Source organism: Lampetra planeri, chromosome 52 (genome assembly GCF_965212315.1).
Source record: "Lampetra planeri chromosome 52, kcLamPlan1.2.h2, whole genome shotgun sequence".
In the NCBI taxonomy this organism is placed as follows: Eukaryota; Metazoa; Chordata; class Hyperoartia; order Petromyzontiformes; family Petromyzontidae; genus Lampetra; species Lampetra planeri.
Genome location: NC_136158.1, coordinates 2,884,859 through 2,904,199, shown reverse-complemented (window position 1 = coordinate 2,904,199; position 19,341 = coordinate 2,884,859). Strand labels below are relative to the sequence as shown.

The following is a 19,341-nucleotide window of genomic DNA, read 5'->3' as shown; positions in this document are numbered from 1 at the left end:
ACTTTAGCAATTAGCTGAAACAAATGTCAACATTAACAAGGAGCAAACGATATTCCAAAACGGTTCCATTTTGCATTTGGATACAAAAATAATCGCAACACAAACGCCTACGCTTGCAACTGTTGTCATACGATCCCAAGCCTCCGGAAACAATGACGGAGTTGCAGCCAAAGAGCAGAACTCGTCCAACAGGACTTACACCGAGATGGATCAATAACATCAGCTCATGCACAGGTGCTAGGCGATTACTTCTCAGAACCGGGAGAAGTCGCAACGCCTTCAGAATGCCTTCATCCAGCAGTGGATTAAGAATGTCTCATGATGATGATCAACTTTCATTATAAGCCACCAGATGGTGGGAACCAATTCATGTTCATAAAATGTACTCCGTAAAGGGTAGGCTTATTGGACCTATCAATGGGCTGCCCACACACTCGGGTATAATTTGCCATATGTTGTGATTACATCTTGCCATAAGGAACCCTCAAAGTGTAAATATCCTCTAGGCCAATAGCCATTGCATATGAGCACAGAAGGCGTGGGGGTGGGGGGTTGTGGCAACAGCTGCTCTTTACACAGGGGATTGTCTCCAATGACTTCCATTTACCGGCCAGGTGATCAAACAAGTTGCTTGCGCCATCAACCCACACTGCTCCTGCCAACAGCGTGGACCTTGTATAAAACCACCACTCGAGATTGCAAGTAGCAAGTCACGCACGCTGCCCAACTGGAATCTACACGGGAAATCATCGACCCCTTCCGTGAAAAATTGGCCGGACCCTCCTGTGTAAGAGTGATAAGACGTTGGGTAGATAAGCTCAAAAATAATAAAAACTGAAACCGGCATCTTGCATTGTTCCACAAGGTCAGCCTTTTAAAGCAACATGAGTCCAGTTGAGCTCTCGGAAGACGTTCGGTCATTTCATCTCAAGTGTTTCGTCACGTCGACCAGAATTGTCGGTCTGCGGTGACCTGTGGCACTCGTGAGCAGACATGGCTGTGGCTTCACGCAGCGGTGACCAATGCGGTGGACCCCACAAGCCCTACGAATCTTATTATACCATGAAGGCGATCGCGAAGGTGCCGAGTTCACGTCTGCAGTGGTCTCGCAGTAGAGGGCGACGTTGCCGTCTTGCTCCAACCGAGTAATTTTTTTTAATCTTATCTCCGGGACCCTTTTGTCAGTATTAAGATGATCAAAACAGGCTTTACCCTTTACGGCATAATACAGGTGTTCAGATGTCAAAACACCAAATACACACCTATAACAGAGCAACAAGTCCTGTGAAAGGTACGTTTTCAAATGTCAGATCTGAATGATGACAGTGGCAGACACAGCCTATTTTTTTTGTTCAAACAACACAACGGGAAACGTAACATCAAATGCGAAGCAGACGGCGTTGTATGCGTCGGGTCGACAACACGGCAACATTATCAAGGGGAGGCCGCAGGGTTCGAACCGCGAAACCTTTGCAGCAAGCGGCAAAACCACGCGAAAAGCTGGGCCGTATCGCCAGTCCCCACGGTCCAGCCGCTCGCTTGTCAAGGTGAGGCACGCGCGAAGAGGGGGGGGGGGGGTGAGCAAGAAGGGGGGGATTGTGTGGCACGGGTTTGTAAATGAATCGCAGGGCGTAAGCGCGCACCAGCACAGGACACAGCACTGGGCCTAGCCTCCTCCTCCCCCCTCTCTCACGGGCACACCGGTCGCTGCGAATTACGGTGAACATCGTGAACGAGGCTAGATTAGAGAAATTAGTGTACGCTGAACTTCTTTCGCACCGTTCGTAGCCCGTGATAATCGGAGGTGCGGTGGAAGGACAACAATCCTACAGTGCTACACTGAAACTACTGCTGTATTGAGATGGTAAAATTTTTTTAAATATTCTATTTTGTCTGAAAACCAGGACTCCGATTGAATGTAGTTATAAGTGCGATGTGCACTTTCACGTCACGTGTCAACGGAGCATTGTGGGGGTTAACTGACCATACTTCACCACGCTGGTCAGCGCAGGATGGGCGATGGCAGGCAGCAAAGACGTGGGAACAGAGAAGTGCTGCACAACAATGGGTTTCTGTTGCGCTGCTTCCTGCCAACAACCACGTAGCCACACAAATAAATATTGTAATTCCTGGTCTACAAACTGGCACGCAATAATTCTCTACGATAGAGAAATGCATAAAAAAATGTCATGCCTAGGCACAACAGAAGGTGCACTTCTTCTTGGTTCTTTCGGTAAAGTCACGTAGAAGGGAAATAATAAAATAATACAAATGAAACATAATAAAATAATTCTCACGACGTTTCGGCCACAACGCAAGCAGCCGTCCTCAGGTGAAGACGGCTGCTTGCTGTCTCCCCTCACCTGAGGACGGCTGCTTGCGTTGTGGCCGAAACGTCGTGAGAATTATTTTATTATGTTTTATTTTTATTATTTTATTATTTCCCTTCTACGTGACTTTACCGAAAGAACCAAGAAGATGAATCCCTGCAGTCACGAAAGATTTAAATCGAGAAGGTGCACTTGTTTGAAATTCATGCCATGAATGAAGTTAGATCTGAACCATGAAACAATGCACTTGGAGAGACTTGGCTAGCGGTCACTAAAGCCATCTACCCACGAAGCCATCTAACTGCCCACAAAAACCATCCGGCTGACCCCTAATCAATCTGGTTTATATTATTTGTCCGAGAGGAGGCTCGCCCAGCCTATCCTGCCCTGGTGGCGCGCTTACAGCCCCGTCATTACCTTCGAGCCACGTGTAAAACCCCTCTCCTGCAACGGCAACACACACGCACACGGGTCACGAGGGATGACGCGGAAATTTGGCTCCTATAATACAGGAGCCGGTTTCATTACCGCTTGCTTGGCCACCGCCAACATCATCGGCTTCTCACGCAAGCAGTGGAAAACCGATTGGAAAGGGAAGACGACCAGGCGAGTCGTTTCACACGCTTGTCTCTACCGTCCATCGTCACCAGTCAAGCGTAGATTCCCAAAAATGCAACGTCGGGGTGCCGTGTTAAAAATGGCACTCGCTTGGGTCGATGCTTTAATTGAAAATGTTGCCGAAAAATAAAAAAAATCACGATAGTAAGAACTTTGACAGGGCCACCAAATTTAACACTGTGCGGTTTAGGAAAATAATGGTCAATACCTCGTGTAAATTGTACACGTTTCATCTCTGCTCCTACACGAGTGTGAGGAGCTATGGATATAACACTTCACTTCATTTCAAGCCAGGCATATCTTAACATTTGCGAGCTGTTGAGATAGATGCGCCGATGCGTCAGCTGCCACGATAAGTAATCAAACCTAATACCTGTGAATCAACTCCCTGGCCCTGTTCAAGTCCAGGCTCGACTCTTTTTCTCCTCTGCCTACGACCGACTAGCAACTCCAGCCAGCATCGACTGAGAAGTCCCCTACGGTGAGGCACAAGTCCCCGACTTGTGGGAAGATCTGGCCGTTGGGAGGACTGGGCCGCTCGGCCATGAACAGGAGCACCCCGACAAACTGGCCAACAAAGATGGAGCAGAATATCATAAAATGAGATGGACAACGATGATGATGATGTCGGAATGCCTAATTCTCTGTGGAATGAACACGCCCACCGATTCTGTACAGCCTCTTTGGGATGCCGTTGCATTTAGATGCCGTATAAATACGCATTGCGATTCCAAAACTTTGGCTAACGCGCAATAACAAATACACAAACTGCCCATCAACCCAAAACTAAAATGGGACATTACAATGTATTTATCTAGAGAGTCTATATTCCAACATGCATTTGTTTGCACTGGACAAAAGAAGTATTTCTAATCGGTGGAAAGGGCTGTCCAATCAATGTCTGTAGTATTTATTTACCGGCAGCTACGCACATCCACGCACGTAGTGGCATACAATGGCATACACTCTAAGCTGCTGACAAGCCCCTCTTGATGTTCAACACTTCCGTGTTTCAACAATTCCATATTGTGTACTACTCAACCAGTGAGAATAACTTAACACGTATTTACCCATGTCTTAATGATGCTGCCATATGCAATAAGGTTTATATATAATAATAATAATCGTTTGGTATGAGTGTCAATTGGGGTGGAGAGTGGCGGTGCAGTGGTTTTGGCGCTACACTATGAATCCGGTGACCAGAGTTTAATTCACGGCCACAGCTAACATCAGCGGCGAGTGAAATCGCTGCAACATTCACCAACCCACACGGACCGGCGTGGTGAAGTATGGTCAACTGCGTGAATGTCACATGACTTTCAACCATCACTGGAACCAGAACTGAGACGTGTCCTTGCAGCTGTGCTGCCTGGAAGAACCTTAAGTCAGTGCAAAAATAAAAGCATATTTAATTAACGCTGCCTCCTATCTATTTAATTTTGTTGAACTATAAACGTCCCATCAATTAATGCATATTCTAAGTACTAACGATTTGCAATGTAACTACATCATCTCATTAAAGAATGCAATTTCTGGCTTTTTACCGACAGAATGTAATGTCTGGTTTCTACTGACAGCCTGTAGAAAATTACCAAGTAATCACAATAATTGATGACCCTGTAGAAACTGTTACATTCTAAGTGCCACACTGCCTACGAGCACATCATTTAAATTACATATTTAAATTTAACAGCGTATTACGTGGCGAATTAAAACGTCCTCTGTTCGTCAGATTAAAACAGAAATATAATCAGTCATTTAGGTACAAATATTTCTGTAAAACCAAGTCGACGCGGTGATAAGTTGCAAATTCAGTCGTGACATGAAGAGAATTTTAAAAAACGTCGACAAAGAAATCTATATTGTGCGTATTAAAAAGATTTTTTGTTAAAGTGATATTCAACACCAAGCATGCGTACAGTCAAACAATTGTAATGTGGTAGGAGCATCACATTTTTCAGCGGCAGTGACAATCACATGGGAATTAATGATGCAAGTGTAAACTTCATTGTTGTTGCACTACTTAATAACTATCACTTTGTATAATTTAACAGCGATGCTGAATACAATTAACGTGCCAGATATCTTTGCATGCACAACGTGAAAAATAACCGCACAAAATGTTGGAATCGGCTGTTGCGTATGCATTATCGATAATTAGGGAATTCATAATATAATCTATAAGAGGGGTTTTTGGGTTAGGTCGCGTAAATATATAAATGTGTCGTTAAACCCGCCACCACCTGACACAGCAAACTAGTAAGGGTAGTCGCGTAAACAGAACGTCGCCAATTCGTCACTAGTACAGCACACCGGTTGTGTGTTGGAGAGCCAAGCCACAACATTTACAATCTGAGTACGACGTTTCGCCAGTAAGTACAACCAGCTTCGTCAGGCGACAGCCAGATTTGTGCTGACGAGCAAAGCAGTTGAAGTGAACCCGATCTCGTCAGAGGTCAGAGGTCAGAAATTCAGCAGGGCCGAGCCTGCACCGTTCTCGGGATGAACCACCACTATGCAAAGCCGGTTGCTATACGGTGTGGGGTTTAAGTGATGGGCAACAAAGGGCAGTGCAGAAACATCCATTGTTGTACTGTACTTTCTACGCTCCCAGATTCATGCATCCGACCTTCACCAAGCCACACTGACCAGTGTGGTGAAGAATGGTCAAGTAATTACCACGATCTAGATTGTTTCTTGCTCTGGTTGTCACACCTGATGACGGTGTTGCGCTCGAAACGTCGTGATTTAATTTATTTTATTTCATACCTACGTGACTTTACCGAAAGAACCAAAAAGTAATTACCGCAAACTGCACATGGGAATGTCCTCTTTCCAGCAGTGGATTGTTGAAAGGTTGCACGTGTACGTATGTACGCAGTACATATGCAAGTGTTATGTAGGTTATGAAATGTGTGTGTGGGAATGTATATCTGTGTATAGTGACTTTGCACATGTATTACATGAAGCTCATGTAATATTAAATGAACACTAATCTGTAGCGTATGCTCATTTGGTGTTTGAATTTCAAGATAGGTTGTGTAATGTATTATTTAAAATGATACAATTCTGCCACTATGGTGTTAAGATATGGAAAAACAATCTACACAGGGTTTAATGTGACCTAATAGTTAATCATAATATATTAATTCACAATGATTACCTAAACTATAAATACCAAATTGTGGATGTCAACTGCTCAGGTTTAAGGCTCCATGAACAAAACAGCTCATACGAATTGATAATTTTATGACAACGCAGGTCCTGTGCATGATATCACTAATTCCCATTGTAATGTCACATCCACTTTCATCAGAACACTTGCAAATCAAAGAACGAGTTGTGAATCAAAGATGTGAAACAATCAAGGATAAGAACATTGGATAAAACAAAACAAACGTCATAAATGTGAATAGACGTGTGTGATGCCGGGCCCACGCCTGTGCGATCATTTTCGTAACTTCGTTGCAAGCAACTGAATTGTTTGTGCAACCAGTTGCGAGCAGTATTGCAACCGGTTTCTTACAGCAGAGATAGCGATTTGCGATTTATGATTAGCTGTTACAATTCTAAATGCGTTAGACATCTGTAAAAAAATAAAGAGCTTCATAGCTCATCGGATTTCTCCAGTAAAAACAAATATTATGATTATGAATGTCCTTGTTGCGCAACCACTCGCTCAACAAGATGTGGACAAAGCAGTTGCAGGCGATGATCGAGTTGCGCGATTTCGTGAGTTGCGCGATTTCGCGAGTTGTGCGATTTCGCGAGTGGCCCGATTGCGAGGCCGATCGCTCGGGTGTGGGCCTGGCGTTTAAGGGCCACACTGGGCTCCGCCAATGCTCAGCAGAGATATCCACCAGCCTTGGTTCCACGACCAAACGTGTCCCTTGCGTGCCACCAAGCTCTGGCACAAAGAGCAGGAGGGGTAGGGGGAACCCTTTCCTTACCTAGGGCCCTCTTGGGTTCTACGGTAGCTAGGGCAGGCAACCACACCGTGGCTGTTAATAAACTACGGCCGGGCTAGGACTGCACGTGTTAACCCCGTGTGTGCTCAGAACTACTTGAAAGACAACCGTTCACTGGTAAGGTGGTAAAAAGGTGCAACCCTGCCATGTGCTTGCTCCATGCCACTCCTGGCAAGAAGGGCCTCCCACGAGAAGGAATTGTAGAAAGCTGCTGTGGAGTAGAATTTTGGACCCCTGCTTCCACGCTGGCCCTATATCTTGTTAGAGGTGAGAGTATCCACACTTTACCCTGCCAGACGTGACCTGCCGATTGATTTGCTGCAGTGAACACATTTATATACTTCTGGGCGAACAGAAGTGGTGGGGGTCGGGGAGGGATTTTAGAAACTTGCACCATTGTTTTAACTGCCGTGCCTGAGGTTGAGCACAGGTGAGAATGAACGTGCTAATATTATAAAGTGTTTCAAGGTATAAAATATATATCTCTAGTATTAGTGTGACTGAGATGTTTGCAGTGACAGATAAACATAGCTTGCAGGCAGTTTCATAGCAGTACGTCCCACGGAATTATGGGTCGTATCAAATTAAGTTGTGGGCCGTGTCTGGCCTATGGGCTGTAGGTTCCCCCACCCCTGACATCGAGTTTATTACTCCAGCGTGCAAAGCGACACAGAGCGGTTGGTGGACACACTTTTCTCACGATGAGTGACAAAATAGCTGTGCTGCTGGCTTTTAACGGAGCCTACTGCTGGCCGTTGTGTTATCCCGTAATGTACGAAGGGGTGCCAAGGGAGTGCAAAGGTACAAAAATACAAATACAGAAACAGATCCGACAGAGCAGGGTAGTAAGCACATGCATTAGTCATCTCACTGATCGAAGCAATAAGCCTAGTACAGCCCTCGGAAAAAATATTTTACGTTAAAAACCTTCTCACCTTGAATACATTTTAAACGTTTTCTGCTTAAAAACTAAACTTCACACATTTCCAGGGGGGAAAAAAGCGTAATCCGTTTCCGCTTAAAACTCCCACAATACGTTAAGAAGATGAACGATGGCTCCTTCTGCAATTACATCCATCTACGCTGCCCGAGCCAAATCACCAGGAGCGCACTCCAATCTCACCTGATCTCGAAAGCAGAGGAAAGTCACACTGCAGAGTTGGGTTACCGACAGGGCTAATGCACCGACTGTGCGCCTACGTCTCACCACGAAGCATTTTTTTCTAGGGCTGAACTAGAGCATTAGTGGTTAACGTACAACACGCACAAACACCGACGACGAACAATTCAAGGGGGCAACGCAAAAGCAGCAGCTGACAAAGTTCGGTTCGTGCTTAAGTCAATGATTGCAGGGAGGGGCTCGCATCAAGCAAAGCTACCAGATGTCCCGGATTGGCCCGGACTGTCCCAGGTTGTTAAAAGGTTTTCCTCGGTGTCCCCTTAAGCCTTTGTGAATTTCAGAATTCTGCGCCGGTCTGAAATTTTTCCAGCCTCACGCTCAACTCGTGATACGCCGAAAGGGCCAGGGCTGGCAGAGGTGTGGGCGGGGACTGTGAGCAATAGGCTGGGCCGACGTCACAAACAGCAAATCCACTGTGGGCTGAGCTATCAGTTGGAGTGCGCGTGGCAATGCAGAAGTAGACGGGGCTGACGGGGAGGGCCCGTGGGATCTCCACGTGTCCCCCCCCCCGGTCGAGCCTCGCATAGATTTTGTAGCTTTAACCGACAAATTGGATTCCTGGATGGCCCATATTTTTTTTTAGGAAACAATTTGCTCGATTTATTGTGCTAATACTGGTATGTTCAAACAAATCGGGCAACTATTCCATCGGCGTTCAGGGATATTACCCATCAAGTTTACAAAGTGGCACAATGTTAAGACGGTAAATGTGAACGTTTTTTATACAACGGGGAATTCATTGCACGGAAGCCAAGTCAGCTACAGCGAGCGCATGCAGATGCCACAAGTGTTAGTTTTTTTTGCCTTGGACATGCAATATTTACCACCCACAGTTAGACCCTTACCGTCATCTTCACCTGGGGAAATAAACAGGCAGCAGGCATTTAACAACTTTGTATGAAAACGATAAGTCAATGCATTTGGCAATAACACTGTCCCAAAAGAAAAAAATATACCTTAATTCTTCGTCAATAAAGTAATAACAAAATGGCCAAACAACAAAGATCCCCCATATACCCTTAACAGACTGTTGGGGCAAGTGCTGTTAGCGAGCACCTATGAAGGCCAGCACGGTACATGAGGGGGTTGGTGGCCAGCACCACGCCCGACCGCCTTTGTCTCCCTCGTGGCGATGTTAACACACCGCACCAGGTAATAAGTTGAGGACGAGTCGATGTAGGGAAGTCCCAGGACCGGTTCACTCAATAAAGTTAGACAAATCTAGCCACACATACACACTCCTACTGGATGATGCGATGCAACCTCAACTTTTCTTTCACACGGTGGCAAAAAGTGGGTTTTATTATCTGGAGAATATGGTAACAGTCGCCGTTTCAGGCAACAGCATTTGATCATGGCATCATAATTTTTATTGATGGCTCGCCAACGGTTTACACTACACATTACAGAGGTATTTGGAAGTGTGATCATCGCCTTCTGTGCTACGATTAACTGTCGATTGACTTTTTGCATGGGTTGAGAGCCCCACTGAGACCAAAGTCTATTTTGAAAAAGACCTCGGACCAAACACAAAAGCAACCAACAAAATAATTGAAAAGAACAACACAAAACATTCAGTGGAAACAACAAACAATGTAAAAAAATAAATGCAATTAACACAAAAAAAAAATATCTAAACAAATATCTGATATAAAATATTGGGTCAGATGTGATGGTGCATGCCACTCCTGTAATCCAGTGCTTTGGAGCTTGGAGCTTTACAACTGCTAAACCCACAGGGTCAAAAGGTGGCAGGAGAGGAAAGTGGGTTCATGAACCCATCTGTGTGCACCTTTGAGTGTCATACTCTCGTTTGGTGTGGGGTTTCTCTGGGTAATCCGGTTAAATCAGCATGCAAAACATTCCTTCTTGAAAAAGAAAGGATCTGGTCAAATAACCTAATGCAAGACCCTCCTCCCTCTCGCGAGTCTTGAGACTCATTGAGGCTTTCCTGGATAAATAAATGTCATTCTTATTTTTATTATCACACGAGACAATACAAATGTTTAAAACATTATACGGCTAAATATTTAAACAAGCAAGCTGAGATGATGATGATAACAATAATAAACCAGCTGTATTTTGTAAAAATAAAGTTATTTTGTTTAATCATTCGCAGCAGCTGAATAGTGGCCAACATGAATATTTTCTTTAAATTATTCACGTTTTGCAGTTGCCAAATAGTTGTGCGAGCTGTCCACCGACATGTGATGGAGGTGGTAGTGTTAATGAATTTTCTGCGGGACGCAATAACATTCCCTGACATTCGCATATATTTATATGTTTTCGCAAAACGGGTAATATCCATCAAGTGAAAAAAAAGGACTCACCGCGATTGGGTGGCATCAGTGGATTCAGTGGCCTGTACACCGAGCGAGGCCTGTACAAACACAAAAAAAACACATTTGCAACATTCGGATATTGGCAGACATTTGTACATTGCAGACTGGAATATGTCAGGCGTTGCAACATGCGTTTGTCTTCGGAAGTATTGAATTGTCTGTGTGGATGCCGGAAGGTGGCGGTCAGGGCAAAACACGTTTGCGTAGTTGCCGTTAAGCACTTTTGCTACGATTAGTCTCCCGAGTTTTTGGGCAATAACCCTTTGATCAAATTGTCTGGTTTTAAACAGGGCGAGTGCCAAATATAAACACAACTTTCTCCTAAAATTGTGTTAATATTGTACCATATTCTTAGGTTTTTTCGGTAAAGTCACGTAGGTAAAATATCAAAATTAATGAAAATAAAATAAAAAAACAAAAATCACGACGTTTTGGAGGCAAATCTAGAATATTGTACCAAATGCTAAAATCGTAATTGAACCTTATGGCGGGACCCCAGGGTCCCATAAGCCCCCAGGTTCTCACATAAACTGCTTTGCGACGTCATTTTATGTCTGTTGAAGGCGAACAAAACGGATATCTAAATATCTCATTCCATAAGAAATGGGTCCTATTTGTTTATATTGGATCATCGTTTCAGATTTAAAGGACAGGTTAACCTTGAATCATGATGCGGCTGATGGTGTACCATCAGAACATCAACAGGCCGATGCGCGCATCTCCTTAGTAATTTTTATTATTAAAGGCACTGACCACAGGCAGTGTGCGGCTGTGACCCATGCAATCCAAACTGTGGACCATATCGTAAACCACTGTCGCCTGCGCTCCTTGAACGACGGAGGAGGAGGAACAGAAAAACTTTACGAACTCTCTCCTTGCAGCCGTCTCGTCGTGGCTAGCAGACCTTGACGCTGACATATTGCTACCGTACGCAAGAATAAAACAGAACCTGGAGCCAACCATCGTCAAAGCTCTAAAACGTGGAGCCACGAGGGGGCTCTTGGATGGCACGGCACGAGGTGGCACCAGTGCTCGTTCTCACTTGAAGCAGTTTTCCTCGTAGATGCAGTTCCAGATGCGCCACGCAGACGGGCCCTTGTAGCCAGTGTAGCGCTCAGGGTTCAACCGCAGGTCAACGTACTCCATGTCGGGCGAAGTCTCGTCTAAAAAAGGTCCCAGCACATCACCTCGTCATCAGTTATTTTCTATCCACTGCTGGATGAAGACATCCCTCCACCCCCCTCAAGCCGTCACCATCTGTCACGGTCTCGCGACGGAACAATCCGTCTGGCTCATGCGCACGATCCGATTTCGATGCTCCGTCTCCTGCGGTTGATGTATTCTAAAGGACACGTCTTCTCCTTTAGCTACCATTGCATAGTTAGTCTTGACTATCAGTCATCGCCCCTTCCAGCGATGTGTCCTGCCCAGCCCCTGTTACTTTACTTTCATATATCATGAAAAAATTATTAAAGCATATTTCAATATTTTATATGCAATCCAAAGGCAACCACATCTGAAGACGTGGTACAAATGGACAAATAACCACGTGCATTTAAAGTTTGAACTTAAGGAGTTTTTTAAATTTAGAATTGTTTTAGAGTAGGGAAAAAGGTAGTATGATGATATACATCATCAGTATATTATCCCAAGTCCTTAACAAATCATAAGTGTTAATTACCACGTGACACATTATCAAGATACATTTAATCTTACCTGGTGAGAACTCAAAGAGATCAGGATAGTACCATTTGTAAGAGCGACTTAGGACATGTCTGACAGGGGGGGGTGGGGGTAATTGCTGTGTATAATTCCAAATTGTGTCATTTATGGGTAATTTTGCAAATTTGGCAAATTTTAGACCGTTAAGCAGGTACACGATGGCCCAACTATAGTGCAGTAAGTCAAGGAAAGCTAACGTCCACTTTGAAGCATTTTTACAGTTATTACACCGTCAGTGATAACCAGGGCGGCCGCTGGATTGGAACCGTGAACCTCTGAACGAGCGACGGAACGCGCCACCGTGAGGCCACGTCACCATCCGAGGGGCGAATGATAAATAAACCTTCCCCACCCCCCAATACTTCACCAACCTGCACGCAAGCAGCATGGGGAAGTACAGTCAAACAACTCCCACTTGACCGTTATCCTTGACTACAAGGACATTGGTCAAAGCCAAAACACCATGATGAAATGCAGGCCATAACCAGCTGCATTGCCAGCACAACAACAACAATAGCATCTGCCCTTTCGTCACTAAGTGGCAGTGATGTCACCACGGCGCTTGTACCAGACTAGGTACAACAACAAACGTACTGACGTAAATGGACTTGGACACAAACATTTAATTGGAGATTGAAGAAACCGATGGGCTAGGAAGCTCTAAGTTGGGGTCGGCATTAGCTGAAAATTACGGAGGAAGTAACATAAGTAGAATGTTATATTTGTATGAGTTTGTTGTATTGTGTGAGAGCGTGTGGTGTGATCCACTTGCCATCAATCTCACAAAAGTTATCCAGAGAATCATCATATCTTGCCCAGTCGATGAAGGCCACTTTGCTTTGGTCACTGTGGAAATCAAAAGGGGTGGAATATCACAAAAAAAATTAAAATCGACATTATTTAAAAACAACTCCAATACACGAGCAGAGCACAGATATGGGAGAGAAAAAAATATATAATAAGGAAATATCATGCTCACTGCTATGGAAAATAATGGATTAGATTCGTGGCAGAACAACAAAATTCAAGCCAATTGTTTTGTTAACAAACTGAACTTTACTTGCTTTAATATAAATACTAATACCCATCATACCTGTCATCTCAGTAGGGTCTTAACATGGTTAAAAAGGTAATCCATTTAACAACGACACGGTTTCAGTTAAAAGTTAAAATTGTATTTGCTTAGCAAATAGGCTTTTATTACGGAGAGGCCTTGATGCTAATGTACGGTTTGCACAAGTGGTGAAAGTCTCACAGATACGTCACGTACAAACATATCTCACCTGTAGGTTCGCTATTTATCAGTGTCCCGTAATTTTTTTTTATATATAAAGTACAATAAATAAGCTCTCATACAGTTACAAATGACACCTTGTCCACACATTCAAATAAACACTCAATTAACAGGCGTGTAACGGACCAAATCAACAACCATTAATCAAGACTTGTTCGCTTGACACGCTCATCGAGTGTAACGCATAAAAATTAGGTGACATTGTTTACAATGCATGCAAATTGCACGCAAATTAGTTCTAAGCCAACGTTCGTGTCACAGGAATGGGAGAGAACGAAACTGTACAAATTGGGCAGACGTGAAACAAAAACAGGATGGCAAAAACGAGACAGAATACTCTCAACATTTTATCGTGACGATTCATCGAATCTCTGAGCATACGAATCATTAAATTATCTCTTGCATGGACAAAAAAAGACTTTACCCCCAAATGTATATATATATTTTAAACCAAGCCATTAACACTACGATGTAGGTTTTTTTTGCGGTAGTGTTGTAAGACTTTCCGATGCATTTTCGCGTTGCAACATGTTGTTCGGTGCGATGCCCGACGTTTTGCTCCAAGTGCTAGGAGCCTTTTCAGGAACACCAGCATCATCTGGCAACTTTACATAACCGAGGAAGAATGCGAACTGCCCCATGCAGTTCCTGAAAGAAGCTCCCAACACGTCGAGCAAAACGTTGGACATTGTGCCAAACGACACATTGTAACAACCCAAACTGTCACGAACAAGATTCGTGGTTCCAGGATTGACCTTATCAGCCACCTGCGTACTCACACACCCTGACCATCAAAAACTCGACCTCGAGAGATCCCTGATGGGGATGATGGAACAACCCGAGAACACCGCAGCGAGCTACCAAGCCATCAACGCCCAAAATGCGACCCCGTTGCCTAAACAACGCGAGTGGAGCGTGCCTGATGGTGTTGTCGATGGCTCCCAGTTTTCTCGCCTCTTCGCACTCCTGCTGCTCCTTAGCCCAAACGTTAATGTCCTCCAGGTACTGCACACAGCGATAGGGTGACAACCATCGGCAAGTAGTAGTAGTTTTTTACCGTTTCAACTGGTACAAAAACTGACACCTTTATACAACTTCTTGGTTCTTTCGGTAAAGTCACGTAGAAGGGAAGTAATAAAATAATAAAAATAAAACATAATAAAACAATTCTCACGACGTTTCGGCCACAACGCAAGCAGCCATCCTCAGGCGAAGAATGAAACACCCCAAGCTTGGAGCGTATATTTAAGCTGGGTTAGAGGGGGGGGAGGTGGGAAGAAGAGCGCCTAAACAAAATAATTTGCATATCAAGAGGAATTCAGCATATGGAAAATGCGTAGGAGGTGGGCGGGGGGGGTTCCAAATCAATACTATGCCCGTGCATTATGCAGGATTAGCAGCATCAAGGGGGGGGGGGGAAGGGGGGGAGCATTAACAAAGGAAAGGAATGTTAATAGTATGTAGCTGTAGTTACTAAACAACCACGTAAAAAACTACAGTATAAACTGCATGACAAACTAAAGTATAAACTACATAGCATCATCAGTAAACTTACTATACTCTACAATAAGCTGAGTTACTAACAGTAAGTAATACATGAAAAATTCTACGTTGTAAAAAATTATATAATATGCTTCCATCTAAACTTTATTCTCTTACATCACACGCGTCTATACCGTACTATATACTTCCATAGGCAAAACCAACATTAAATTACATACTGTATTGCTATAAACCACCCTATACCTTATACATTTTTAATATAACACTATGTATTATTCTACCCACCCTAATGTGTATCAAAATGGTTTATTACGTCCTTCCAGTGATTGCTAAGCCAGAATCCATCTTCTCGGTTAAAATTGTCTCTGTGTTTGTAAATGTGGATCGCCTCATGTACGAATCTCTCATGATAGCCAGATGGCTTGCAGAGAACCTCTGTCTTGGAGAAGTCAATGTCATGTGAGCCCACTGAGTTGTAACAGTGATCTGCCACGGCTGAGGTGTTTGTCCTACAGTGTTTCAGGTCAGCTTTATGTTCACGGATGCGGTCCGAGACATGTCGTTTGGTTTCCCCAATGTAACTGCTACCACAGAGGCAACTTAGTTTGTAGACACCAGGGTACTGTATGTCTGGAACCACATCTTTTACAGACGGTACCAGATCACGGATTTTATGTACTGTGTTGAATCGGACCTGGATCTTGTGTTTAATCAGGATTTTGGAGATCTTTTTTGTGACCCCAGCAATGTAGGGTAAGGTGATGGTCTTGAAAGGCTCCTCAACAGGATCCTTCTTGGTGGTTGGAGTGATGGCTTTGCGGATTGTGTAGTCGGAGTAACCATTAACCTTAAGAGCTTGGCGTACGTGTTTGAGTTCACTGGAAATGTGTTCATGGTCGGAGATGCATTGGGCTCTATGATATAGAGTCTTGATGAGGGAATTCTTCTGGGATGGATGGTGGTGGGAATCCGGTTTTAGATAAGCATCCGTGTGGGTGGCTTTCCTGTAGACAGAGTGGCTCATTGAACCATCAGGTCTCCTTTTGATTAGGACATCCAAAAAGGGTAGCTTGCCATCATTTTCGACTTCCATGGTGAATCTGATGGCTGGGTGTATGGAATTGATATGGTCGAGAAATTGGTCTAGAGCAGGCCGGCCATGTGGCCAGATGACAAAAGTGTCGTCTACGTACCTCTTCCATAAGGTCGGGCGTAGAGTGGCAGTCTGGATGGCGTCCGTCTCAAATTTCTCCATGAAGATGTTGGCTACAACCGGAGATAAGGGGGAGCCCATTGGGGTGCCCTCAATTTGCTTGTAGAAGGTTCCATTCCAGGTGAAGTATGTATTGGTTAAGCAGTGTCTCACCAGGGGGGGTACCCCAGCATTCAGTCCTTGATGAACCAAGTCTTCAATGATTGCGATGGTGTCAGGCACAGGCACCTTGGTGAACAAGGAAACCACATCAAAACTGACAAGCAGGTCGTCTGGGGACAGGGCAATCCCCTTGATTGTTGATACCAGGTCAGTAGAGTTTAGTACTGCAGAGGTGGTTTTTCCAGTGAAAGGCCGTAGGATTTCGGACAAAAAACGAGCCAGTTTGTAAGTCGGGGAGTTGATAGTAGAGACAATGGGACGAAGAGGTGTATCTTCTTTATGTATCTTTGGCAAGCCGTACAATCTTGGTGGCCTGGCTGCAGAAGGTTTCAACGAGAACTGTTTGGTCTGATCAATTAATGCGGTTGAAGCAGAAATGATGTTGTTGGTTTTGGAGACGAGGCTGTTGGTGGGGTCTCTTTTTATTTTTGTATAGCTGCCATCGGTGAGTAGTTCTTGAATTTTGTTGTTGTATTCTATTTTGTCCATGATGACAGTGGCATTGCCTTTGTCGGCTGAGAGGATGACAATGTCATCCCTCTTTTTTAATTGAGCTAATTCAAAACGCTCATCTTTGCTGATGTTGCTAGCTGGCATCTTAGCGTTTTTGAGGGTTACAGAGATTTCCGATCTTGCTACGTCTGCAGCGATGTGACTCAAGCCCTTGAGAGCTACATCTACTCGAGCAATTATATCATTAACTGGTATGTGTCTAGGTGTGACTGCAAAGTTTAGTCCTTTAGCTAAAACGGATTTCAAACCTTCAGAAATAGGACTGTTACTGCGATTAATTACGACTTTGTTAACATCTAGCTTTTCAATGTGTGGGTCCGGTTTCTTGTTTGAGAGGCGGTTGAATTTGGAAATCAAGTTGTCCTTACATTTAGTCGACATAGCGGCAGCTGAAGAGGCAGTCATTTTTTCCACATGTTCCCAATCCGATGTGGACATTGTTGCACTCAAGGATAAGTGTGATTTGTAGAGTGTCTTGTCTAACTGATCTAGTTCGGTGCGCGTAAGTCTGATTTTCTCTGAGATAAGAGCTAAGCTAGTTCTAGACAGAATTCGTTTCGCATTAGAAGAAGTTACAGCAGCAGATGTTAGTGTAAATGCGTTCGGTATTACCTTAGAGTCGCGGCATCTCTTCAGAAAGGTGAGAGACTCGATTAGCTGAGCCTTCTTGTCCCGGAGCTTGTTGAAGGATCTCAAAGTTATGTGGAAACCCTCCCCGTAGAGGCGGTTAAATTTCGATTTAAAGCTTTCGTGACTGCAGGGATTCATCTTCTTGGTTCTTTCGGTAAAGTCACGTAGAAGGGAAGTAATAAAATAATAAAAATAAAACATAATAAAACAATTCTCACGACGTTTCGGCCACAACGCAAGCAGCCATCCTCAGGCGAAGAATGAAACACCCCAAGCTTGGAGCGTATATTTAAGCTGGGTTAGAGGGGGGGGAGGTGGGAAGAAGAGCGCCTAAACAAAATAATTTGCATATCAAGAGGAATTCAGCATATGGAAAATGCGTAGGAGGTGGGCGGGGGGGGTTCCAAATCAATACTATGCCCGTGCATTATGCAGGATTAGCAGCATCAAGGGGGGGGGGGGAAGGGGGGGAGCATTAACAAAGGAAAGGAATGTTAATAGTATGTAGCTGTAGTTACTAAACAACCACGTAAAAAACTACAGTATAAACTGCATGACAAACTAAAGTATAAACTACATAGCATCATCAGTAAACTTACTATACTCTACAATAAGCTGAGTTACTAACAGTAAGTAATACATGAAAAATTCTACGTTGTAAAAAATTATATAATATGCTTCCATCTAAACTTTATTCTCTTACATCACACGCGTCTATACCGTACTATATACTTCCATAGGCAAAACCAACATTAAATTACATACTGTATTGCTATAAACCACCCTATACCTTATACATTTTTAATATAACACTATGTATTATTCTACCCACCCTAATGTGTATCAAAATGGTTTATTACGTCCTTCCAGTGATTGCTAAGCCAGAATCCATCTTCTCGGTTAAAATTGTCTCTGTGTTTGTAAATGTGGATCGCCTCATGTACGAATCTCTCATGATAGCCAGATGGCTTGCAGAGAACCTCTGTCTTGGAGAAGTCAATGTCATGTGAGCCCACTGAGTTGTAACAGTGATCTGCCACGGCTGAGGTGTTTGTCCTACAGTGTTTCAGGTCAGCTTTATGTTCACGGATGCGGTCCGAGACATGTCGTTTGGTTTCCCCAATGTAACTGCTACCACAGAGGCAACTTAGTTTGTAGACACCAGGGTACTGTATGTCTGGAACCACATCTTTTACAGACGGTACCAGATCACGGATTTTATGTACTGTGTTGAATCGGACCTGGATCTTGTGTTTAATCAGGATTTTGGAGATCTTTTTTGTGACCCCAGCAATGTAGGGTAAGGTGATGGTCTTGAAAGGCTCCTCAACAGGATCCTTCTTGGTGGTTGGAGTGATGGCTTTGCGGATTGTGTAGTCGGAGTAACCATTAACCTTAAGAGCTTGGCGTACGTGTTTGAGTTCACTGGAAATGTGTTCATGGTCGGAGATGCATTGGGCTCTATGATATAGAGTCTTGATGAGGGAATTCTTCTGGGATGGATGGTGGTGGGAATCCGGTTTTAGATAAGCATCCGTGTGGGTGGCTTTCCTGTAGACAGAGTGGCTCATTGAACCATCAGGTCTCCTTTTGATTAGGACATCCAAAAAGGGTAGCTTGCCATCATTTTCGACTTCCATGGTGAATCTGATGGCTGGGTGTATGGAATTGATATGGTCGAGAAATTGGTCTAGAGCAGGCCGGCCATGTGGCCAGATGACAAAAGTGTCGTCTACGTACCTCTTCCATAAGGTCGGGCGTAGAGTGGCAGTCTGGATGGCGTCCGTCTCAAATTTCTCCATGAAGATGTTGGCTACAACCGGAGATAAGGGGGAGCCCATTGGGGTGCCCTCAATTTGCTTGTAG

General features: G+C 44.1%; 1 protein-coding gene across 5 annotated transcripts in view; it reads right to left on the bottom strand.

The window, feature by feature from the left end:
- ERO1B (endoplasmic reticulum oxidoreductase 1 beta) overlaps nt 1-19,341 on the bottom strand; it is a 62,882-nt gene that overhangs the window by 14,445 nt on the left and 29,096 nt on the right. For 2 of the 5 annotated variants that reach the window (XM_078616952.1, XM_078616956.1), the window contains exons 5-10: nt 14,374-14,459; nt 12,933-13,006; nt 11,481-11,601; nt 10,427-10,476; nt 8,921-8,953; nt 2,748-2,774 (exon numbers count right to left, since the gene is read on the bottom strand). In XM_078616952.1, the coding sequence (XP_078473078.1) occupies nt 2,748-2,774; nt 8,921-8,953; nt 10,427-10,476; nt 11,481-11,601; nt 12,933-13,006; nt 14,374-14,459 (391 nt within the window). The remainder of the gene's footprint in view (nt 1-2,747; nt 2,775-8,920; nt 8,954-10,426; nt 10,477-11,480; nt 11,602-12,932; nt 13,007-14,373; nt 14,460-19,341) is intronic. The other 3 variants (XM_078616953.1, XM_078616954.1, XM_078616955.1) reach the window with 3 other exon arrangements.